This window comes from Momordica charantia (assembly GCF_013281855.1).
Source record: "Momordica charantia cultivar OHB3-1 chromosome 4 unlocalized genomic scaffold, Mcharantia_2.0 BLBB01000004.1, whole genome shotgun sequence".
Taxonomy (NCBI): Eukaryota; Viridiplantae; Streptophyta; class Magnoliopsida; order Cucurbitales; family Cucurbitaceae; genus Momordica; species Momordica charantia.
Genome location: NW_028275162.1, coordinates 4,977,540 through 4,997,154, shown reverse-complemented (window position 1 = coordinate 4,997,154; position 19,615 = coordinate 4,977,540). Strand labels below are relative to the sequence as shown.

Genomic DNA, 19,615 nt, shown 5'->3' with positions numbered 1-19,615 from the left:
TGTGAAGAAAAGAGAATGCATTAAGAACTCGCCAATATGAGGTACATTAAATGAAAGTTCTATTAATGGAAGTAACATCTGAAAATGGTATGGGTTTACAAGAACTTTGATTGTGTTATGCTATATTTGGAAATTGGAGGTATTAAAATTAAATCCGCCTTCTTGAATTGCTAACTTCAAGAGATATTAATATTAAACCCGCTCTTAAAATTGGAGTAAGCCTAAATCCGAGAGGTATTGGTACTTGAACAATACTCAAGTACTTCCTACTCAACCTTCATCATTTTATTATTACACAAATAAATATTTGACAACTTTTTAGATTCCTGAATAATATAAATATATCTTTTTTTCTTTCTTTCTCGGGTATACTTGTCAAAATTTTAATAGTGATAAACAAAATAGAAGTACCGATATTACCTAAATATTTTTCTTCGCACCACAAAAACTCGACATTGCCGATAAGTACAGGAACATAGAAATGTTGGAATAGGAAATGCCCCAAATTTTTGCTTATAAAAGGAGTGCTCATAAGCACCATAAATTTCAACTCAATTTTCTATATCAATTGTTAAGATTGAAGGTTTTGAAAGATTAAAGACTCAAAGGCAGTTAATAAAATGTTTTCCATCACTTTTTCTATAGCTTCTCATCTTATCACAAAGGGAAAGGAACAAAATGATACCAGCAACTTTTGTCTTTTTATAATCTCAAAGAGGATGAATAAGGCAATAACGATGCATACAGTGCATTGCAAAAGCGAAATTTGAACGACGCATCGGTAGTACCCAAGTAGATACAGTATTTGTTAGCTTTACAAGCTTTAATCATACCATAAGTTTTTATGATAACAAACTTAATTTACTGATGATTTTAGTATTTCAAAGTATCCATAATGTAGAGCTTGAAAAGACAAATCCAACGCAATTTGAATCGCTCAAATCGGAGTTCAAACGAATAAGTTATGGTCAAAAAAATATTGAGAAGAAAATCCCACGTAGATGATGATGTAGATAGAAGGACTAATTAGCATCCGCCACGTGGTAGTAGGATGACGTGGAATTTCAACCATCCCTTTTCATGACATGGACGATGACATGGCCGCTAACGTGAAAATGACGTGGGTGGTTACGTGGTTGGTGACATGGAGATGGTGTGGGTGGTGATGTGTAAGGCGATGTGTTCGGTGATGCATATGGAGGCTGACTAGGCATTGACGTGTATGGTGACGTGGTTGCTGACATGACCTATACGGTAATGTGGTGGCTAAATGGGCAATGATGTGTTAGCTGACGTGTAGGCTGACTGGGTAGTGTGTTCGGTGTTGTGAAGCTGACTGTGCAGTGACGTGTTCGATGACGTGGATGCTAACTAGGCAGTGACCTATACGGTGACGTAGTGGCTGACTGGGCATTGATATGTATGTTGACGTGTAGGCTAACTGGACAGTGACGTGGAGGCTGAATCAATAGTGATGTGTACACTAATGTGGAAGCTGACTAGGCCATGACGTACTAGGCTAACTAGGCAGTGATGTGTTCATTGACATGGCTGGTGATGTCGACAGTGACGTGGCTGTGATGTGGCCGATGACGTGGTCGATGACGTGTGTGGTGACGCAAACGATTACTGGATGAAGCAAGCTTGACACATTATTATTAAATGGAAATATTAATATTTCAAACTTCAGACGAATTAGAGCGCGATATTAGTCAACCTGCAGATTTTTAAAAATTTTATTATTCAACTAATCAAGTACTGACATATGGCAGCCAACAGTTAGTTTTTTTGTTTCTAACTCTATCTAAGCTCGAAAAAATTTCCAAAAAATCATACCATTGAGCTGAATCTCTTAGAGACTTTTTGAATAATTTTTCTTAAGTTTTTGGGTTATTTTGAGCATTTTTATTTGGCTATTTGAGAACCTTTAGAGGTTGTTAGATTTCATCTTCTTATTAATCGTTGGAAGAGTTTTAGTGCGTGAAAAATCTTAATTCTCACACTTATATTGGGTTTAGTTCTTGAGCTCGGTAAAAAGAACGGAATGTGGGTTTCGATCTTTGCCCTAAGAAAAATTTTGAGTTTAGTTCTACTGATCCCATAAAAGGACCGAGTTTACGATCTTGAACCCGTAAAAAGATCGTATTTAGTGAAAAAATCTCAAGAGATGCTCGAGGAGTGGAGTAGGCAGGAGTTAGCTAAACCACTATAATAAATCATTTGCGTAACGTCTTCTCTATCCCTATACTTTTTATTTATAACAATTTATTTTTCAAACTTTTTTTATTGCAAATATATATTGTGCTCATCTTGAATATTTGTTTTATGACATTTTGGATTGCTATAAATTATGCATAAATTGTTTTTATTTAAAAGTGTACTTCATTATTTGATTTGTGCTTCAAATTGAAAAGGTTTAGAAAATTGATCATCAACACTATTCACCCCTTGACACGTTTTGATCCATTTCCTCGTAGCGCAAAGTATTTATACTTATGTTGTAAATTTTCATAATGCAATTTCTTTAATGATGGATCCCTTTGAACATTTCTTTGACATTTAACATCCAAAAGTATGATTTTGATCGTGTTCATCATAGTTTTCATTTTTGTCTCTAGCCGCACCTGAGAACCTTTTGTTATTCTCTTATAAAAAAATATATATATACTTACTTTTGTTATTATTGTATTAACCTCAAGCATTTGAAAGGTCAAACATTATGCTACAGTAAACTGTAATAGCAATGTATGTCGACTCAGATAATTTTGCTTCCCTCCATAATTGCTGAGATTTGGCTGTTATTTATACCAAATTTATGTTGAAGTAAGGATGCTACTAGTAAGGTAATAAAAACTATACTTGTTGACAACTATTACACATTTGTGAATAAAATAATAGAGATATATGCAAGATTTTAAATATTAACAAGCCGATGAGCTAACTAGTTGGTTTTGCAAAAGAAAAAACCAACAAGAACTCATTTCTCAAATACTATATTTTTTTACTCGTAAAATCATTTAATACAAATTAATAGTAATAATAATTGAGATATTCCCTATCTCAATTGCCATACCTAATCAGAATCAAATAAAGTCGAACCAAATCCAACAAAATGACCAACTATTGTTTTAATATTATTCCCTGCCTTGGTAATTTAAAGGTGAGCACAATTCTGAGACAATGTCATATTCCATTGAAAAGTTGGGTGGGGCTCTGTTTGTTATTAATTTACCTGTTTTTCATTTGCACTGCATAAGACATCCTTTTTCAGCACTGACCAAAGATGGCGAAGGGAATACAGCAGTTTAGAGACCTTTGCCAAGATCTAAATAAATGGTCTCTGCACATTAACAAACACATCTGCAGATACATACATGTTCAGGAAGCCTGATGGAATTGGAAGAAGAAAAAAAAATTCAAGTGTTTTTGTGTAAATTGCAAACAAAATGTATCAGGTAAAATCATTACATTCAACAGATCTATTTCATCAAAAATTCAGCCGCGTTAACTCACTTGCAGCCGTGATGCACAAGATGCCAAGATCCTACCCTAAAATTCCTGATATCGCTCGTCAAAAGGCCTGAAAAATTCAGCAACCGAGGCTGTAACGAGAACTTCCTCATTTCTTTCAAGATGCAAGTGAAAAATAAATGCAGTCATCAGTTTCTGTCGATGAAATCTTTGATCTATCAATCCTGCCTCAAGGTAAGCTGTAGCCGAAGCCATAACCTGAGATTATAAGTTCTGACTAAAGTACATGTTCATGAAGTATCTTGAAGGGTTGAAGCCAATCAAGATAACTGCAGCCAAAAAAAGAAAATGAGATTTACTTTCAGCACAAGAGCTCCGGAAAAATGGAGTTCAGGGTTTCATTATGACTTACAGATTGGAGTGAGGACAAAGACCACACCAATTGGATAGAGGAAGAAAGTAGTTTTCTCCAAAAATGGCAGTACTGCATTTGGGTACACGGTCAATAGTTTCATGGAACCAATCTTGCGGCTAATCAGAAACTACTAACTGAAAGAAACTCAAATATAGCAATGGTTTCTGTTAAGGATTATTATTTTGGATAAGATGTTAAGGATTATTTTATTAGAACACAGGAACTTAATTATTCATTTCCTTCGCTAATGTGTCAGGGGTTAATTTTTCCTCCAGTAATAGTTACTATCATCAGGTTCTCCCTACCAATACTTCAATTAATTTGAACAAGACTTTCAACTACAGTCCGGTATAGACTGAGACGAGCTAGAAGTTAGGGAACATGCACTTCCTCTCACCTCAACCAACTGTAAACTCAAAAAGTTTTAACCAACACATTTTTATCTCATTCACTGGCCATCCATCGAGTTAAAATCATTCTTAATTTCACTAACTCCACCCCCATCCCACCTTTCAATCATGCCCTCGATTGATTAGAATACTGGATGAGTTTGACATGAGTTGTCTTGGTATTTTTAACAAATTAAAAGCACTTTTTCAGAAGTATTTAATTAGAACATTTCCTAAAAGTACTAACATATATATTTATAAATTAAATCAAAGTACTAAAAATGTCATCCCAAACGTACTCTCAATCTCATAGATATAATAACCTTTAGGTTAAAATCCAAAGCACGATTTTCTAAATGGCACCTGCCTATAATTTCTAAAAAAACCAAAAAGTTCTAGACATGAAGAGAAAAAGGCTTTGTCCTCTCTGGTTCAGTATTCCTTGAAATATTTATTCAAGAACACAATAATATATAGACCAGAAAGGATCATCATAGAAAATGTAGCTTACCATCATAACCTAAAAAGTTGACGTAATGGTAGTATGAAGCCCCAATCATGAAAAGCATATTTGATAGCAATAATGGGATGAAGCCATGAGCCACCAGAAGCGGTGATATAAAGTAATGGATCACTGCAACGAAACCAAGACTTCAGATAGCATTATAGATGTTGGAAAACAAAACAAAAACAGAATCCCTTATCATACTTACCGTAAAGCAAAACAAACATTGGGAAGAAAGAATTGCAGTGCACATCAAATGCATAGAGCCTTGAACCAGTGAAAATAAAATAAATTAATAAATAAACCATATATCAATCCACTGATTTATAAGACTCAAGGGGAAGACATTGTGTAAATATAATAGAACAGTAAACTCAAAAGGCCACTGGAAAAGCAAGACTAAACGAACGGTTTAAAAATATTTGGTCCAAAAAACCGATATTTAACAGAAGTGTAGTTGAAATGAAGTTATAAACAATCCTGAATAAAGCAAAAATTGAGAGTAGTAGATCTTGCCATTCAACCCGTTGCTCAACTACATGACTGCCTGGTGTCTCTTCCCGAAGGTAAGCATTTGTTAGTAACCTGAAAGTACATTTGAGTAATGAAATTATGCACTATAAATTATATCAGTAGACTAAAAAAATATTTTGAACAATAAAGATTGAGGCAATGTGTGAACTTCATACAAATGCAACTTCGACATAATTTAATTTCAATATAGGAAACTGTCATAATACAGAGGACCTCAACAAGAAGGAAATGGAAAAAAGGCTAGATTGCCTATTATTTGTTTTAAGCCACATCATCTCTTTAGCCGATAACCCTTATGGTTCCTTAAACGCACTGTTGTACAAACTCTTACTCAACATGAGTAACAGGGAAGTTATACATTTACCATACTACATCAAATTAGGGTGGCTCATATCTTTGGTGTCGATGTCAACCGTTAGCTAGAAGATAGGATCCACCAAAATATATGTAAAGAGATGAACTCTTCTGAGAATGTTTTAGTCATGTGGTCAAACTAGCTGATCACCCTTAATCTAACTTTCATTCACATTGTCCATGTGCCTATTTCACTCAGTGCAGAAACAAATATCTGAAATTAAAGTCAGGAAGCATTAGACAAGGCACATCTAATTGGGACGATTCAAGTCCTAAATGCAAATAAGGATCGCCAAGAGAACAAATAATTAGTCAATATCCAGTACGTAAGATCCATTCAAGATTATAGCAAATGACGAATATTTCTTGTGTGGATAGAGAAATAATTTGCTGGTAAAATCATATAGTAACATGCACTCACAACAGGGAAATAGCTTACCAACAACAAGTAGCCAAAATCGCCCCAGTTATTAGCAAATGGAAGAGCAGTACTGAAATAACTACAAAAGTGGCATGTGCTGCACTATGATCATATCTGAAATTTTTAACAAAATGCAATCAGAAAACACAACTAAGGCGTAAACTAGCTGGATTTCTTAATAGACGACTTCATACAAAGAAGTGTATATATGAAAGAAAGTTCAACCACAACCAATCAAAAGAAAAGAAATCAATTATCACATGAAGCGTATAAGTGTACATGTTTATTTCAAATTTTTTTTTTTTTTGGGTGTTTGTGCAGGTGCATGTCTGTGTTATGTGTGAGAGAGAGGTGGAGGCTGATACACCTTCTTGTCAAGACTCTCGCTCTCTCTCACACAAACACATGCACAAAAAAACATTTTGGAAAGGAACAACCTTATGGACGCATGCTTCATTATAAAATAGACCAACAAAGAGATACTACGCAGAAGCATTGGTTACACTTACGCAGCACAGTAAGCCAAAGTTGCAACTGTCAAAAGAAGACTGCAGATCACAACAAAAGCAGGATCATCACGTGCCCATTGATTCTTAGTTTCTGACACAAGAAAGAAGCAAACAACTTTTCATTTGAATTCTATATAAGTGGAAAACCTTTATACTAGACATAATACATCCATTGTTAAGTTGTTTTTTTTTAAAAAAAAAAAGGGATTTCGTTCATGCAATTAAATATATAAAAGAGAAGAAGACCTCCAAGGCTAATGAGGGTTAAAAAAACCCCTCCAATTAGCATAAATATCACTAAGCAAATAATTTAAAAAAAAAAAAAAGAAAAAGGAAAAACTATCTAGCTTGCACCAAGTGGCTGCTGTATACAAAATGAGATCATAAATATAATTGTGGTTTCTCTCCTTCCCACCAAAGGTTCTATTGTTCCCTTGTTCCAAAGATCCTATTATTACATCTATTGTTAAGATTCAAGACAAATTTGTAATGATTTGATTAAGAAAAATTGCAAACCAGTTCTTATCTGCAAATTTACTTTTTAGTTTGGTTTTGAAATTTTTTTCTAAACAAAGAAGCTCACTGAAGGTATCATATCTGCAATTAAACTTGGTAGAACCAGTAAAAGAATACTGCTAACCAACTTTTTTTTGTAATTTTCAGATGAAAGGAGACATACCATAAATTTTTATGCATATAAAAAAAAATGATAAAATCACATATTAAATATAAAAGTTTAGTCTGAAAATAGCTTAATGGTAAGAAACCTATTGCCATCTCAAAGGTCAATGGTTCGATTCTCCACTACACTCAACCAGAAAAAAAAAACAAAAGAAGAAAAAGAAAAAAAAAAGGGAGATTAGATATTGATCTTGGGTTTAAAACCCACACTCGTAATGATCCCATGTAAGAGCCTCTATGGTCGAGTTTGTTAATATCATAAAAATGCTGGAAAGTTCTTTGACTTTATTTCAACTAGAGAACCCACATCTGTGTCAAATCACCCAACGCCCGACGGGCGTCTACTCATCAATCACAGCTAACTAGTACGCAACGAACATGTTAAAGATTGAATGTCAAATCAATTAAAAAATGAATTTGTTTTGGGTTGGCCGTTGGGTCACTCCACCTAATATTTTTAATGGATAAGAGAAAATTTAACAAAATCACAAATCCTAACCAAAGAGAAAGAGGATGTGAAAAACACCCAACACACACACACAAAAAGGAAGCATACAAACAAAACTAGGAATCAGGTCCTTTACATAAAAGGTCCGTCTCCATCACTTTTCTCTTCAATCTCTTATTATTTTAGGTTGACGATGATTTCTCCATCCTATATCTTATACTTTTGACATTAACTAAAAGTTATTGTGAGAAGCATCCCAACACGACTGAGAAGGAGACCTGAACAACAAAAGAAGAAGCACACAAACAAGCAAGAGTCGGAGACCTAAGAATCGGTCTACGAAACTGGTCCACTTCCATCACCTATTTCACCAATATTTGAGTAAAAAGTTAAATGTAGCAATAAGATTTCCCTAAGCAATATGCATGCAAATCCAACACCTCTAAGTATCGACCTGAGTATAAACCCCTGCCTTCTTTTAGTAAATGAATTCATTTTGAATTTAACTACAAATTCAATTACTCCACCTATTGGCATCGTATGTTGGTAGTAAGTTAACTATTAGAGGAACTCAACACAGAGTTAAAGGGCAAAGTGCACATTAGAGTAGAACTGAACTTAAAAACTGAATTACACATATCCATAAATCACATATGAGTATGGTAATAGATTCGTTGACATCATTACAATCAGTACAAAAAGCAAAACAAAACAAAACTCTTTGATGGGAGATGGACTTACGCTTGTGATACTTGGTATGCTGATAACTGCGTCCATAGCAAAATTCCACAGAAAATACAAATAGAAATGATTAGGAAGGGCTAAAATAAAATTGAAACAAAGATTGCAACAGGTTTTAGAGAGTGACGATAAGCAATAAGAACCAATACGTACACAACTTTTGGTGAAGTGCATAGATGAAGCATTTGCCAGAATGTATATTCGATGTCCATTTGTTGCCACTGCAATTAACCAGATAAAGTGACGACTGATGAGATTAACGGTATCAAACAAGAAACACCACATAAGAAGGCAAATCGAAAGAAAATTAGTCACATTTTGGGGTCAATTCCTGACAATTTTTAATTTCCACAAGAAAACATTTCTACTCTATCAAACACTAAGAAAATTCATAATAAAAAATATTTCAAAATTTAAGGAATGGCAAAAAGAATATAACTAGCCAAAGCCTGCTCGGGGAGCAAGAAATTAGATAACAAATACAGAACAACTGTAACTTCAACTTATTCTCGTCGAACATGACAGAGCTCTGAACTGCTTGGATTCACAAGATCCACATCAAGGATGAAACAGTAGTTGAACAGCGTACAGTAAATTATGAATAATAGAACAACAAATGATCTGTCGAATTGAAGCAGGTAGGAAGAATCGCGGCTAAAATACAAAACTAGCATAAGCATTTAAGAACGAACTACAACCACACTCTTCCAATGTTTACACTAAGAACAAAGATAAAGAGATACAAAATCCTAAAAGAAGGATAAAACTAAATAAGATGATCATATACTGTCGAATTGAAGATGAATCGTTTACAAATTGGATGGGAAAAGTAGGAGTTTGATTGGTAGATGGAACGGATCTGGTAGAGACGGAAAAATAAAGATAATCTGAGGGAGTGAAAGAACCTTGACAATTCGGCGAAGGTACTGTAAATACATGGGATTAGCTCGAGATGAAGAGGACGAGGAGCGCCCTCTGGAAGCAGTGGGCAACATATCTGTTTCCTTCTAATCGTGTCTCCTTCTTCCTCCTCTGACACTTGAATTCAACTCAATTCTTTGCTCTGAGATCTGCGAATTTTCCGAACAGGCTGCCCCTTCTCCGTCGACGTGTTTCAGAAAACGGGCGATGAACAAATGATCCCTCTCTCTTCTCTCTCTTGAAATGTTCGATAAAATGATGATAGCCAAAGCTTACACGCGATTACGCATTTCTTTGCCTAATTAATTAAACACTGCCAATATATATATATATCATCTGCTTATCTATATATATATTTTAAAATAGATCGGCACTGTGTTAAGTCACCGATCTGACAAGAAAGTTTTCGAATTTCGACTACCATATATTGTATTAAAAAAAGATTTAATTTAAAATATTTTTGATTATCTTTCGTTGGAACGTCGGTATACATGTTAAGGTCTAAGTGGAGATATGTATAAATTTTTGATGTTTATAGATATTTTAGCAAAATTTTAAATTAAAATATAAGTATTTATTATTTTTAAATAAGTTAAAAATTACTGGTATTAATATTATGCTCATTTTGTTGTTAGTTTTTATATTTGTTAATTTTTTTTACCATATAATAAAAATGGACAGATGTTGACCCATGATCAATACAAAAACATTACTGAAGATTTGACTATTTTTTTAAGCATTGCTTTTCTTTTTTTAGGGCATTTTTGTGTTGCGATCAAAACCTTCAATTATGCCATTGAATTCTAATTTTAATTATAATAAGATTTTTTTTCTTTTTCTTTTTTTAAAACCATAATAAGATTCTAATGATAACATTATTACTTACCATTTAAATGTTTACATAATTAATTTGGTCCAACGTGAAAACAAATAACAAAATCAAACAGCCAACTGAACAAATAATGAGAAAAAAAAAATCAACAAAGCTGGTGGACAAATTATCTTTTAATTTTAATTTTATTTGGCAAAGATGATGATATGTCTAATATGATAACATTAAAAATATTTTATAGTATTATTACATTGAATTTGCATTGATTTAAAAATCACACTTCTATGGAAAAAAAAAACAGAAACATAAACTTTACAATAATGACCACATTTTTTTTAGAATACAACGTTAAAATTATAAGGTGGAGATTCGAATCTCCATCTATAAACAAGATATGAATTAAAAAAATGTACATATTAAAATGGAGAGCAGATTAAAAAAAAAAAAAAAAACTCTTAGACAACCACATTTGAATCTGAACCTTAATAGAGGAAGTTTGAATTTTGAAACTTTGACATGACTTTCCCAATCTTTATGATTACGGTACAAACAACTTCCATATTCACCCGCAGCAACTAACTATTAAGGCCTACCAACAGATCCTTTTGGTTTCCACCCCCAGCAGGAACAAGCACAACAAAAAAATACAAATGACTTCGATTAGGCTTCAGAATGGACATAAAACTCATGATCCGTTCGTACCGTGTCGCCTCCAACGTCAAATGCATTGCTGCATTAATCACCTAGAAGGTCGGAGGGCCGAGGGCGGTGGCTAAGCTATTCGGGGAATGGGGATGCTCTCAGCGGCAGGTAAAGTCACTGAGCGTAGCAGCTCCAATGAGAAAACTAGCCCCAGGAAATGAGAGAGGATAGTGTTCGCAGAAGCCTGCAAAAAGGAAAGATAAAAGTGATTAAATGGAACAAGGCCCTTAAATTAAGTAAATTGGCATCATCTCTTTAAGGATCAATGTACATTCTGATAAGCCTTTAGCAAGTTCGTTCAGTTCACACTCACGGTATGCTCGAGTGAGCTTTCCTGTTTTGTGTCTGCTGCATTCCTCACCTATTCTAGTTCCTCCTCTTTTTGTTCTTTCTAAAAGAACATATATGCCTTTATGTACATCATAATGATATGCTCTTGCAAGCAATAGCCGCTATAATTTATCCAATACTCACTTTTGTCATTCATTAAAAACACTTGGAAACATAAACTAAGTAACCATATTTCACCAACTAAAACCATTCTGAAACATATAGCCTACATAACCATATTCTATAGACTCAAGGTCGATGGAATTGCCAATCCAGATTAGCATACCAGTCCAATCAATTTTTCACCTTAATTTTTATGGCACGTACATATGCAGCATTTCTTTGAGTCCAAAATCTAAATATCTTTTATGTTCTTCAACAAAATAACCATTGTGAAAAAACGTACCTGGACTAAGAATACGTCCAAAGCAAGAACAGGGCTATTCCCAGGAGAGGCTCCCTGATAATACGGAATTGCTGACGAAGTAAGAGCCTTAGCAACTAACAATCCCACCGTTGCTTGCATCCCCAGAATGGCAGCACCCATCCCCAGAAGGTTCACTACTATTCCATTTCTTAGGCTATTCACAACATCGGCTCGGGGAGGAGCCTGAAATCGGGATCAACAAATAAAATGCAGAAACGTGAGTTTTGTCAATGTTCTACTTTATTTCATACATGGTCATGTTTAGCAGTTAAAATTTTCAAAAAGGCTACTCATTCAGTTACACAATGATCGAACTAAGTATATTGGTGGGAGGTTGCAGAAATAAATGATTGAGGAACAAAGTAAAGGAAGCATACCGAAAGCTGGATATATGGCCAAGTTGCATTCTAAGAACTACATTTTTTGATAAATAACTTCTTTAAGTAAAAAAATTAATAAAGGTAGAAAGTAGAAATCCACAAAAGTTAGAAGTGTTCGTGCATTTACCATGTCCCATCTCTCAACAAGGCAACAATTTTAATGCCAGAGCCTGAAGTCCACAAGGTTTATATTTGGATAGAAAAATAAAAAGAAAGATGATTAAGCCTTTTAAAATCTTTACTAAATAAGAAATAAGCCAAGTGGTAATACAGGTCATCATCCTTCTCATTTTAGAGCTTCCACTCACCAAATTCTTGAACGTTTTTCTAATAGAACCAAGTTGATAAATGTCATAACAGATAATAAGATCTATGTTTACTAGCAAAGAAATCCACTATCCAGTTTATACCAGATAAAAGTGGATGAATGAAAAGGATTTTGGTTTAGAAGGCCTGAGGGAACAAATAAATAGTTTCTCACTTTCTTGCACACTAAAGCTTAACGGTAATCTTGAGCAATCAGAAAAGACCGAGACCATGTGTAGTTATAATGTACCTTGGAGGGTTGATTTGCAGTCCGTAGAAGTTTATCAGAAAGCCGAATGTAACCAAAGGACCAAAATACAGAAATGAAAGCTGCTACAATACTGCCAGCGGTGGCATAAAAAGTGGCAGGTGATGTAATTTTCCCGGTGATGACAACAGAGAATGAAAGAATAACGGCAGAGACAATAGTGCACACCAACTGTCCCCAAAATCCGAGATTACCCAACCTCTTGAAATACCTCGATGTCTTCTCTAATCTCTTTGCCACCTATACCATCAAAGCAACTTACTTCATTATATGGTTAGCAATAATGATAGTAATGCAGTCTAGGAACCTCTACAAGAACAGTCACAAGACATCATTATTCAATTCAAAAGTAGTGACTACAAAGGCATAGCACTTAACTATATGCTGCCAATTAACCAACAATAACACAGTAAACTACTTAACAAACCACAAACTAACTAAGCCACTAAACAAGCAACTGATAAAAACAGCAAGGTAACTGTCAGAAGCAAGGTAACCAACTAAACAACATGCGAAATACAATATAGCCTAGATGAGACTTTGTCAGATAGTTTCACCAGAATGTTCAGGAAGTTGCATTTGTGAGCCCAAACGGTATTATCAAGACTTCCAAGTAGTCTTCATGGGTTTGAAAAGCAATCTTGGATCCTCTAGCTATACTTGTCTAACAAAACTAGGGACTAGGGTCTTGGATCTGCTAGCAATCAACACATAAAGGAGTGGTTGCCTGAGGAACCTGATGAATTTGGTAATACACAGACTTAAGGTCCAACTTATTGACTACTGTCGCTCTATAAAGTTCATTTAGTAATTCATCAATCAAAAATACTGGGAATTTAGTCGGTTCAAACTAGGCTCTGGGGCCTTGGATGTGCTAGCAATCAACACATAAAGGAGTGGTGGCCTGAGTTCCTCAGCCTGATGAATTTGGTAATACAAAGACTTATGGTCCAACTTATTGACTACTGTCACTATAAATTTCATTTAGTAATTCATCAATCAACAATACTGGGACTTCATTAGGGACAACCTCATGGTTTAATACAACTCAACTACCATTTCTTTACCAAAAAGAGAGGGTTTGAATAGGGACCGCAGTTCGACTCAAATTTGTTAGCAGCTATCATTTCCCCCACCCACCCCTCAATCTCATTCTTCCAGACTTGTGGGAGGTACCTTCAAGATCACTACATGATCATTACTATCGATAGGGGAAATCCTTGTGGCATGGTGAACAACTCCACCCACCCCCCCCCCCCCCCCCACCAGGGATTCAATCATCGTCTAACGATCTAGTAACAATCCCTACCAAGCAAGGTAAGCCTAGTTTTCAATACTACATTTTCTCATCAATTAAATTCAGCATCATACCAAAAGGTTTAGTCTAAAAAGAACAACCGAAGCAATTGGAAGAAAGAGAACCTGAGCCAGCTTTGCCTTTTCAGCCTCATCATTAGGGGGAGCCGTTGGCGAAATGGGAGAAGAAGAAGCGCGTGTTTCCGAACAAAACAGTCCTCTTCGATTCCCAAGAGTACCAAAAGCCTTTAAAATCAGCAACGAGGAAGAAGAAGAAGAAGAAGAATAGGAAGATCGAATGGCATTAACCGAAGGGATGGAATTGGGGGGAGAATTGAGATTGGACGCGTGGCGTAGGGAGAGGGGCAGGCGGTGGAAGCGGCTGAGGTGTAAATCCGATGAGTAAACTGCGGCGGCGGAGTAGGGACCGGCGGGAGCTACCGGCGAGAGTAGGGACTGCATGTTTGACGATCAAATTCCAGAATTTTGATAGCGGTGCTGCAGGCAGAGAGCCCACAGTGGATACCACAGTAGTTAGCGTTTTGCTGGGGTTTTGGGTCTGCCTGGGTTCTAAACTTCGTAAATAAATATTTAATTGATAAAGTGCTTTATTTATGTTATTTTACTTTTTATTTTTAGTAATAGAACTTTTGATTGGAAAATGAAAATAGCTACACGAAGATAAACTGAATCTTTTATAGTCATTTGCCCGAAGGTAATTTTTTTTTCTCTCTCTCTCTAAATCTTTTATATTTATTTGAGAGAATTAAAGAAAACACAAAAAGAAAATATGAATTTAAATTTCATAAAAATGACATAAATGGTAAATTTATACCATCATGTATAGGACCAATTAGAAGTAATGATATTTTTATAAATATATATTTGTTTCATGTCATTTAGGATAATTTTTTCTTTAGCTTTTAAATTTGTAAAAAATATATTGAAATTCAAACAACATATTGACCACTTTTATACCAACATAATCATAGCTTAATTGCAATGGTATTTTCTTTTATTAGATGTCAAGTTTTCTATTAATTATTTTAGAAAATTATTAATCTTTTTTTTTTACAACAATTTGAGTATCAAACCTCTCTGATGCTGAGTAAAGTATTACATGTCAATTATCGTTGAGCTATATTCATATTGACAATTATGAATTTGTTTCAAAATATTATATTTTACTCGTTAAACATGAATTTTGAAATATTTATTTACACATATATCTACTGGTGTACGACTTTTGGCGTGTCTTGAATGAGTGACAACAATTGAAATAATATTTCTTTATATGCAAGTTTAATAAGCAAATTGAAATATTTGAAAGTTAAACAAATAAAATGGGATAATCATAAAATTAAAAATAAGATTAATCTTAAGTTTATTTAACTCAAGAATAATAATTGAAAAGTAATTGTATATAATTTATGTTGTTAAAAAAAAGCTAAGTTTAGTTCTTACATTTTCAAAGTCGTAATTTAACCTTAAAAAAGTTAACCAATAATCATGTCTTGCTTTATAATTTTGAATTTTTTTTTATAGTACAAGATATGGGGTATTCGTTATCTTGAGGTAGATACTATAAATATATTCAATTTGTTAGTCAAGAATAATGATTTGGAGAGTTACGACTCATCTCTGCATAAATCAAAGCAAAGATTCATAGTCGATGAATGAAAGGGAGTTTTTCTTGATTGTATTGTTTTAGTTTTGAAAAAGAAAATTTTAGAATAAGGTTTTATTTTAATAATCGAGAGCAAGACTCACGATTTAGGGGAAAATCGTGGGCTACATCCACGATTTAAGATTATGGAAAAGAAAAAAAAAAGCATGGGTCGTCTATAACCGCCCCCGCAACTGTCGACGTAAACTCGTGAAACTTTCATGGTGAAAATGGTGCTGACAATTTGCTTTCTCCTCCAATAATTAACGATGTACATGCCATTTAGTCTCAAGGTAGAGTGAAGAAGAAATGTCCCTCTTCATTTTTTGTGAAATTAAAAAGTATATATAAACTATGAAAGACTTTATTTTGCTAGCTGTTTAAACTTTGTATAATACTTTAAGTTATAAGAGAAGAATGCATCATGAAAGAGATGGAAGAACTTAACAAAAAAAAAAAATTATCAACTTTTTAAGGTTGATAAGTGGTAAGAATCCCATAAAACGGACCTAACAAGTGTTTATAATAGATATGAACTACTTCTTTCATTGTAAGTTTAGATATTGTTTATAATATATTTACTAAGGAGTGAAACTTAAATTTAAACATAATTGCTTAAAATAATTTTAATACTTTTTAACTTAATAAATATATATTAATTTTGATTAATTCTAAAACTTTATACACCTATATCATTTTTATATATATTGAATTTGAGGTTCAACTAATCATTGTGTTGAATTGTCAACATAACTAAATTATCAATTTAAAATTTAGAAGGCTGATATAAAATAATTTATAACTTAAAATTATATAATTTATTTTTATTAGTTATCAATCGATGTTCACCCTGACATTAAATATATACTTTTAAAGTAATGACACGAAATAAACGTATATATAATTTATCTAATCCTAGATATCACTGCCTTTTTCGTAACCCTCTACCAAACAGCCACCGATGGTTTAAAACTCTCATGAATCGCGTGTTTTGGGCGGTACAAGTTAATAAGTAGATGAAGAGAAAAGCGTCCATCCAAAACGCACGTTTCGACAAAAGCATTTATAATTATCGCCGAGACGAGACCCCACCGGACGGAATTATATAAACCAACCACCACCACCACCACCGTCCCACAAGTCCTCGAATCGGTATCATGGCGACGACGAGCGATCCAGATCCAGATCCCCAAAACAAGCAGATCTTCATCTTATCAGGGCAGAGCAACATGGCCGGGCGCGGCGGCGTGTCGAAGAAGCCCAAGCGCTGGGACGGCGTCGTTCCGCCGGAGTCGCAGCCGCACCCCTCGATACTCCGGCTGAGCGCGAAGCTGGAGTGGGAGGCGGCGCGTGAGCCCCTCCACGCGGACATCGACACGAAGAAGACGTGCGGGGTGGGGCCGGGGATGTCGTTCGCAAACGGCGTGAGGGAGCGCGTGGGAGTGGTGGCGCTGGTGCCGTGCGCGGTGGGGGGGACGGCCATAAAGGAGTGGGCGCGTGGAGAGAAGCTGTACGAGGACATGGTGAAGAGGGCGAGGGAGAGCGTGAGGGGCGGCGGAGAGATCAAGGCGCTTCTGTGGTTCCAAGGGGAGAGCGACACCAGTACGGAAGCTGATGCGGTCGCGTACCAGGGGAATATGGAGGAGTTCGTTGCTAATGTGCGCCGCGACCTCGCCTTGCCTTCCCTCCCCATAATTCAGGTACATCACATTTTTATTATCCCATTTATTTTTATTTTCATTATTTTTGGATGGATCTGGAAGATAATTTTCGTTTCTAAAATTTTGACACATTTTCGGAATATTAAGATAAGGACCGGATTCCTTTTCTATTTATCTTCTTTCTTGCTTTTAGTTTTGAATTCTTTTGGTAATTTTTTTATATGAAAATTAATTCCTCAAAATCTTTATGTTGTATTTAGTTTTTCTTTCTAATATTTTTGTATGCATTTTACGGTCAAAAAGATAAAAAAAATAATGTTTTTTTTTCTATGTTTTGAGAGCAAGAATAAGAAATCAGAAAATTGATTTTATTGTTTCTTAAATTTCTAGAACAAATTTTTAAAAATAAGAAATGAGAAACAAATATCATTTCTCAAAAATTGAATTTCAAAGTTAGTTTGAATTATACTTCTAACGTTTAAAAAATCACACTGCTACTTGCCACGTTTACTGTTAATTTTTACACTTAATCACCACGTCTTATTTTAAATATAAAGTTGTTTTTTTCTTTTTGATATAAAATTATTTAGGACATATTTAAACAAAATGTGAAGAATAGAAGTGGACTTTTTTTATATGATAGAGTTATTATTGAAATTAACCAAAATAAAAAAGTTCTCAAATACTTGTTATTTTAGCTAAAATAAAATCAAGGAAATATCTTTCTATAATAAAAAAGAAGGAAAAGTAGTTACAAAATTTTATTATTCAGTGACATTAAAAAATATTTTGGACTGATTTGATTTAGAGGAAATCAGATCTCATTGCTAGGCAGCTATCGGGTAACAACTTAGTCCTTATATTTTAAAAAGTAAAATTTATAACAACTTAGTTCGTGACATAAAAAATCTCAGGTTGCAGTAACAATTTAATATTTTTAGTTTATAAACACATTTAGTTCCTCACTCAATTTATTGATCAACATATATAAGAAACATTATTGCATCCTAACGACATTTTTTTATTACATGGACTGAATTGTTATAAATTTGGGAGCACAAAGACTAAATTATAACAACTAAAAAGATACATAGACGCTATTAAATGTCTTTTTCTTTTAACAATTTAGTCTATAATTTTAGTACGTAACAATTTAGTATTTTCATTTTAAAATTTGTAACAACTATGAAAATTAAAATCTCATCGAAATTAAATGTCGATCTTCATTACATGACGACTTAGTCTTAAACAGATTTAGTCACTCATTAATTTATTGATGTACCTGTGTAAGAAACTCTATTAAATCCTAATAACATATTTTTCACAGTAGAGACTAGACTGTTACAAATTTGAAAATATAGAGACTAAATCGTTATTTATTGAGAAAGTTAGCCGTGGTTGAATGTGAAATGGAAATAGGTGGCACTTGCATCTGGATTTGAGTACATTGAAAAAGTGAGAGAAGCACAATTGGGAATGAAAATAGAGAATGTGGTGTGTGTGGATGCAAAGGGGCTGCAACTCCAAGAAGACAACCTCCACCTCTCAACTCAGTCTCAGGTTGTTTTGGGTCAAATGCTGGCTCAGGCTTACCTCTCCCCAACCCATGGTGTCCTCTAAGCCTAATCCTAATATTGTTTGGTGTTTGCCACTTGTGTGTTTTTTTGTTATAAATGTAATGTACCTACATGTTGTAGGTCTTATCCCATCCTTTATTACGACTAGTGCGTAACACGTGATATGCACGTGGTATTTTTAGTTTTATTTTAGTATATGGAATATATGTTTCAAATTTTCATTCTCTTATAAGTTAAAGATAATGTGTGAGAAGCTAAAGCGAGCATAACTTAATGGTAATTGGCATATACCTCCAACAAAGAGATCAAGAGTTCAAATCCTCAACAAGTTTACTAAAAACATGATTTTTTTAAGTAAATACTTTAAAGGAAAAAGTAAGAAATAAATACAAAAGTATATTTCTATTTCATATCTAGGAAAATGAAATCGTTTTTATTATAAATCATACTTAGCTTATAAAAAAGCAAAAGAAAACCTAATAGGTTTTTGTTTCTTCTTATTTCAAACCATTGTAAAAAGAATAATAATAAAGGGTAAAAATCTCCTAAATATTTGCTTTTGTCTTTTTTCTTCGTCTTCCCCATGAAGCAACACATTTTCTTAAAGAGAAATAGATTCTACTTCTCATTGCCTTTAATTATATATCATCTCATATTATATTTTCAAAAATAAATTTAATTTTATAGAAAAATAAAATTGTACAAAAATATTTTTCAAAATATGGTATTTTTTTAATAAATGGTACAAAAGTATTTTAATACGTGTCTTGCATGTGGTATC

General features: G+C 34.0%; 3 protein-coding genes across 6 annotated transcripts; 1 reads left to right on the top strand and 2 right to left on the bottom strand.

The window, feature by feature from the left end:
• Positions 1 to 3,110: 3,110 nt before the first annotated feature.
• On the bottom strand, positions 3,111 to 9,705 carry LOC111017322 (UNC-50 family protein). Of its 3 annotated transcripts, none has more exons than XR_015790245.1 (11): positions 9,374 to 9,705; positions 8,622 to 8,689; positions 8,469 to 8,494; positions 6,599 to 6,689; positions 6,108 to 6,203; positions 5,297 to 5,365; positions 4,989 to 5,047; positions 4,787 to 4,909; positions 3,884 to 3,955; positions 3,514 to 3,800; positions 3,111 to 3,360 (listed from the first exon to the last, which is right to left on the bottom strand). XR_015790245.1 is itself a non-coding variant. In XM_022293039.2 (10 exons), exons 1-10 carry the CDS (start codon positions 9,461 to 9,463, stop codon positions 3,736 to 3,738), a joined length of 759 nt encoding a protein of 252 aa, XP_022148731.1. In that variant the 5' UTR covers positions 9,464 to 9,705; the 3' UTR covers positions 3,378 to 3,735. The 3 variants fall into 3 exon arrangements, 1 of the variants encoding a protein (XP_022148731.1); XR_015790246.1 differs by having other exon boundaries at positions 3,111 to 3,340; XM_022293039.2 differs by lacking the exon at positions 3,111 to 3,360 and having other exon boundaries at positions 3,378 to 3,800.
• A 971-nt stretch (positions 9,706 to 10,676) lies between these two features.
• Positions 10,677 to 14,500, bottom strand: TIC21 (translocon at inner membrane of chloroplasts 21). The gene is made up of 4 exons (XM_022293158.2): positions 14,057 to 14,500; positions 12,617 to 12,874; positions 11,660 to 11,863; positions 10,677 to 11,107 (listed from the first exon to the last, which is right to left on the bottom strand). Exons 1-4 carry the CDS (start codon positions 14,390 to 14,392, stop codon positions 10,994 to 10,996), a joined length of 912 nt encoding a protein of 303 aa, XP_022148850.1. The 5' UTR covers positions 14,393 to 14,500; the 3' UTR covers positions 10,677 to 10,993.
• Positions 14,501 to 16,545: 2,045 nt separating this feature from the next.
• On the top strand, positions 16,546 to 19,058 carry LOC111017295 (carbohydrate esterase, putative (DUF303)). 2 transcript variants are annotated; one of them, XM_088123082.1, is made up of 2 exons: positions 16,546 to 17,296; positions 18,646 to 18,841. In XM_088123082.1, the coding sequence occupies exons 1-2, from the start codon at positions 16,754 to 16,756 to the stop codon at positions 18,697 to 18,699; spliced, it is 597 nt and encodes a 198-aa protein (XP_087979208.1). In that variant the 5' UTR covers positions 16,546 to 16,753; the 3' UTR covers positions 18,700 to 18,841. The 2 variants fall into 2 exon arrangements, with proteins under 2 accessions (XP_087979208.1, XP_022148694.1); XM_022293002.2 differs by having other exon boundaries at positions 16,579 to 17,296; positions 18,677 to 19,058.
• Positions 19,059 to 19,615: the final 557 nt, after the last annotated feature.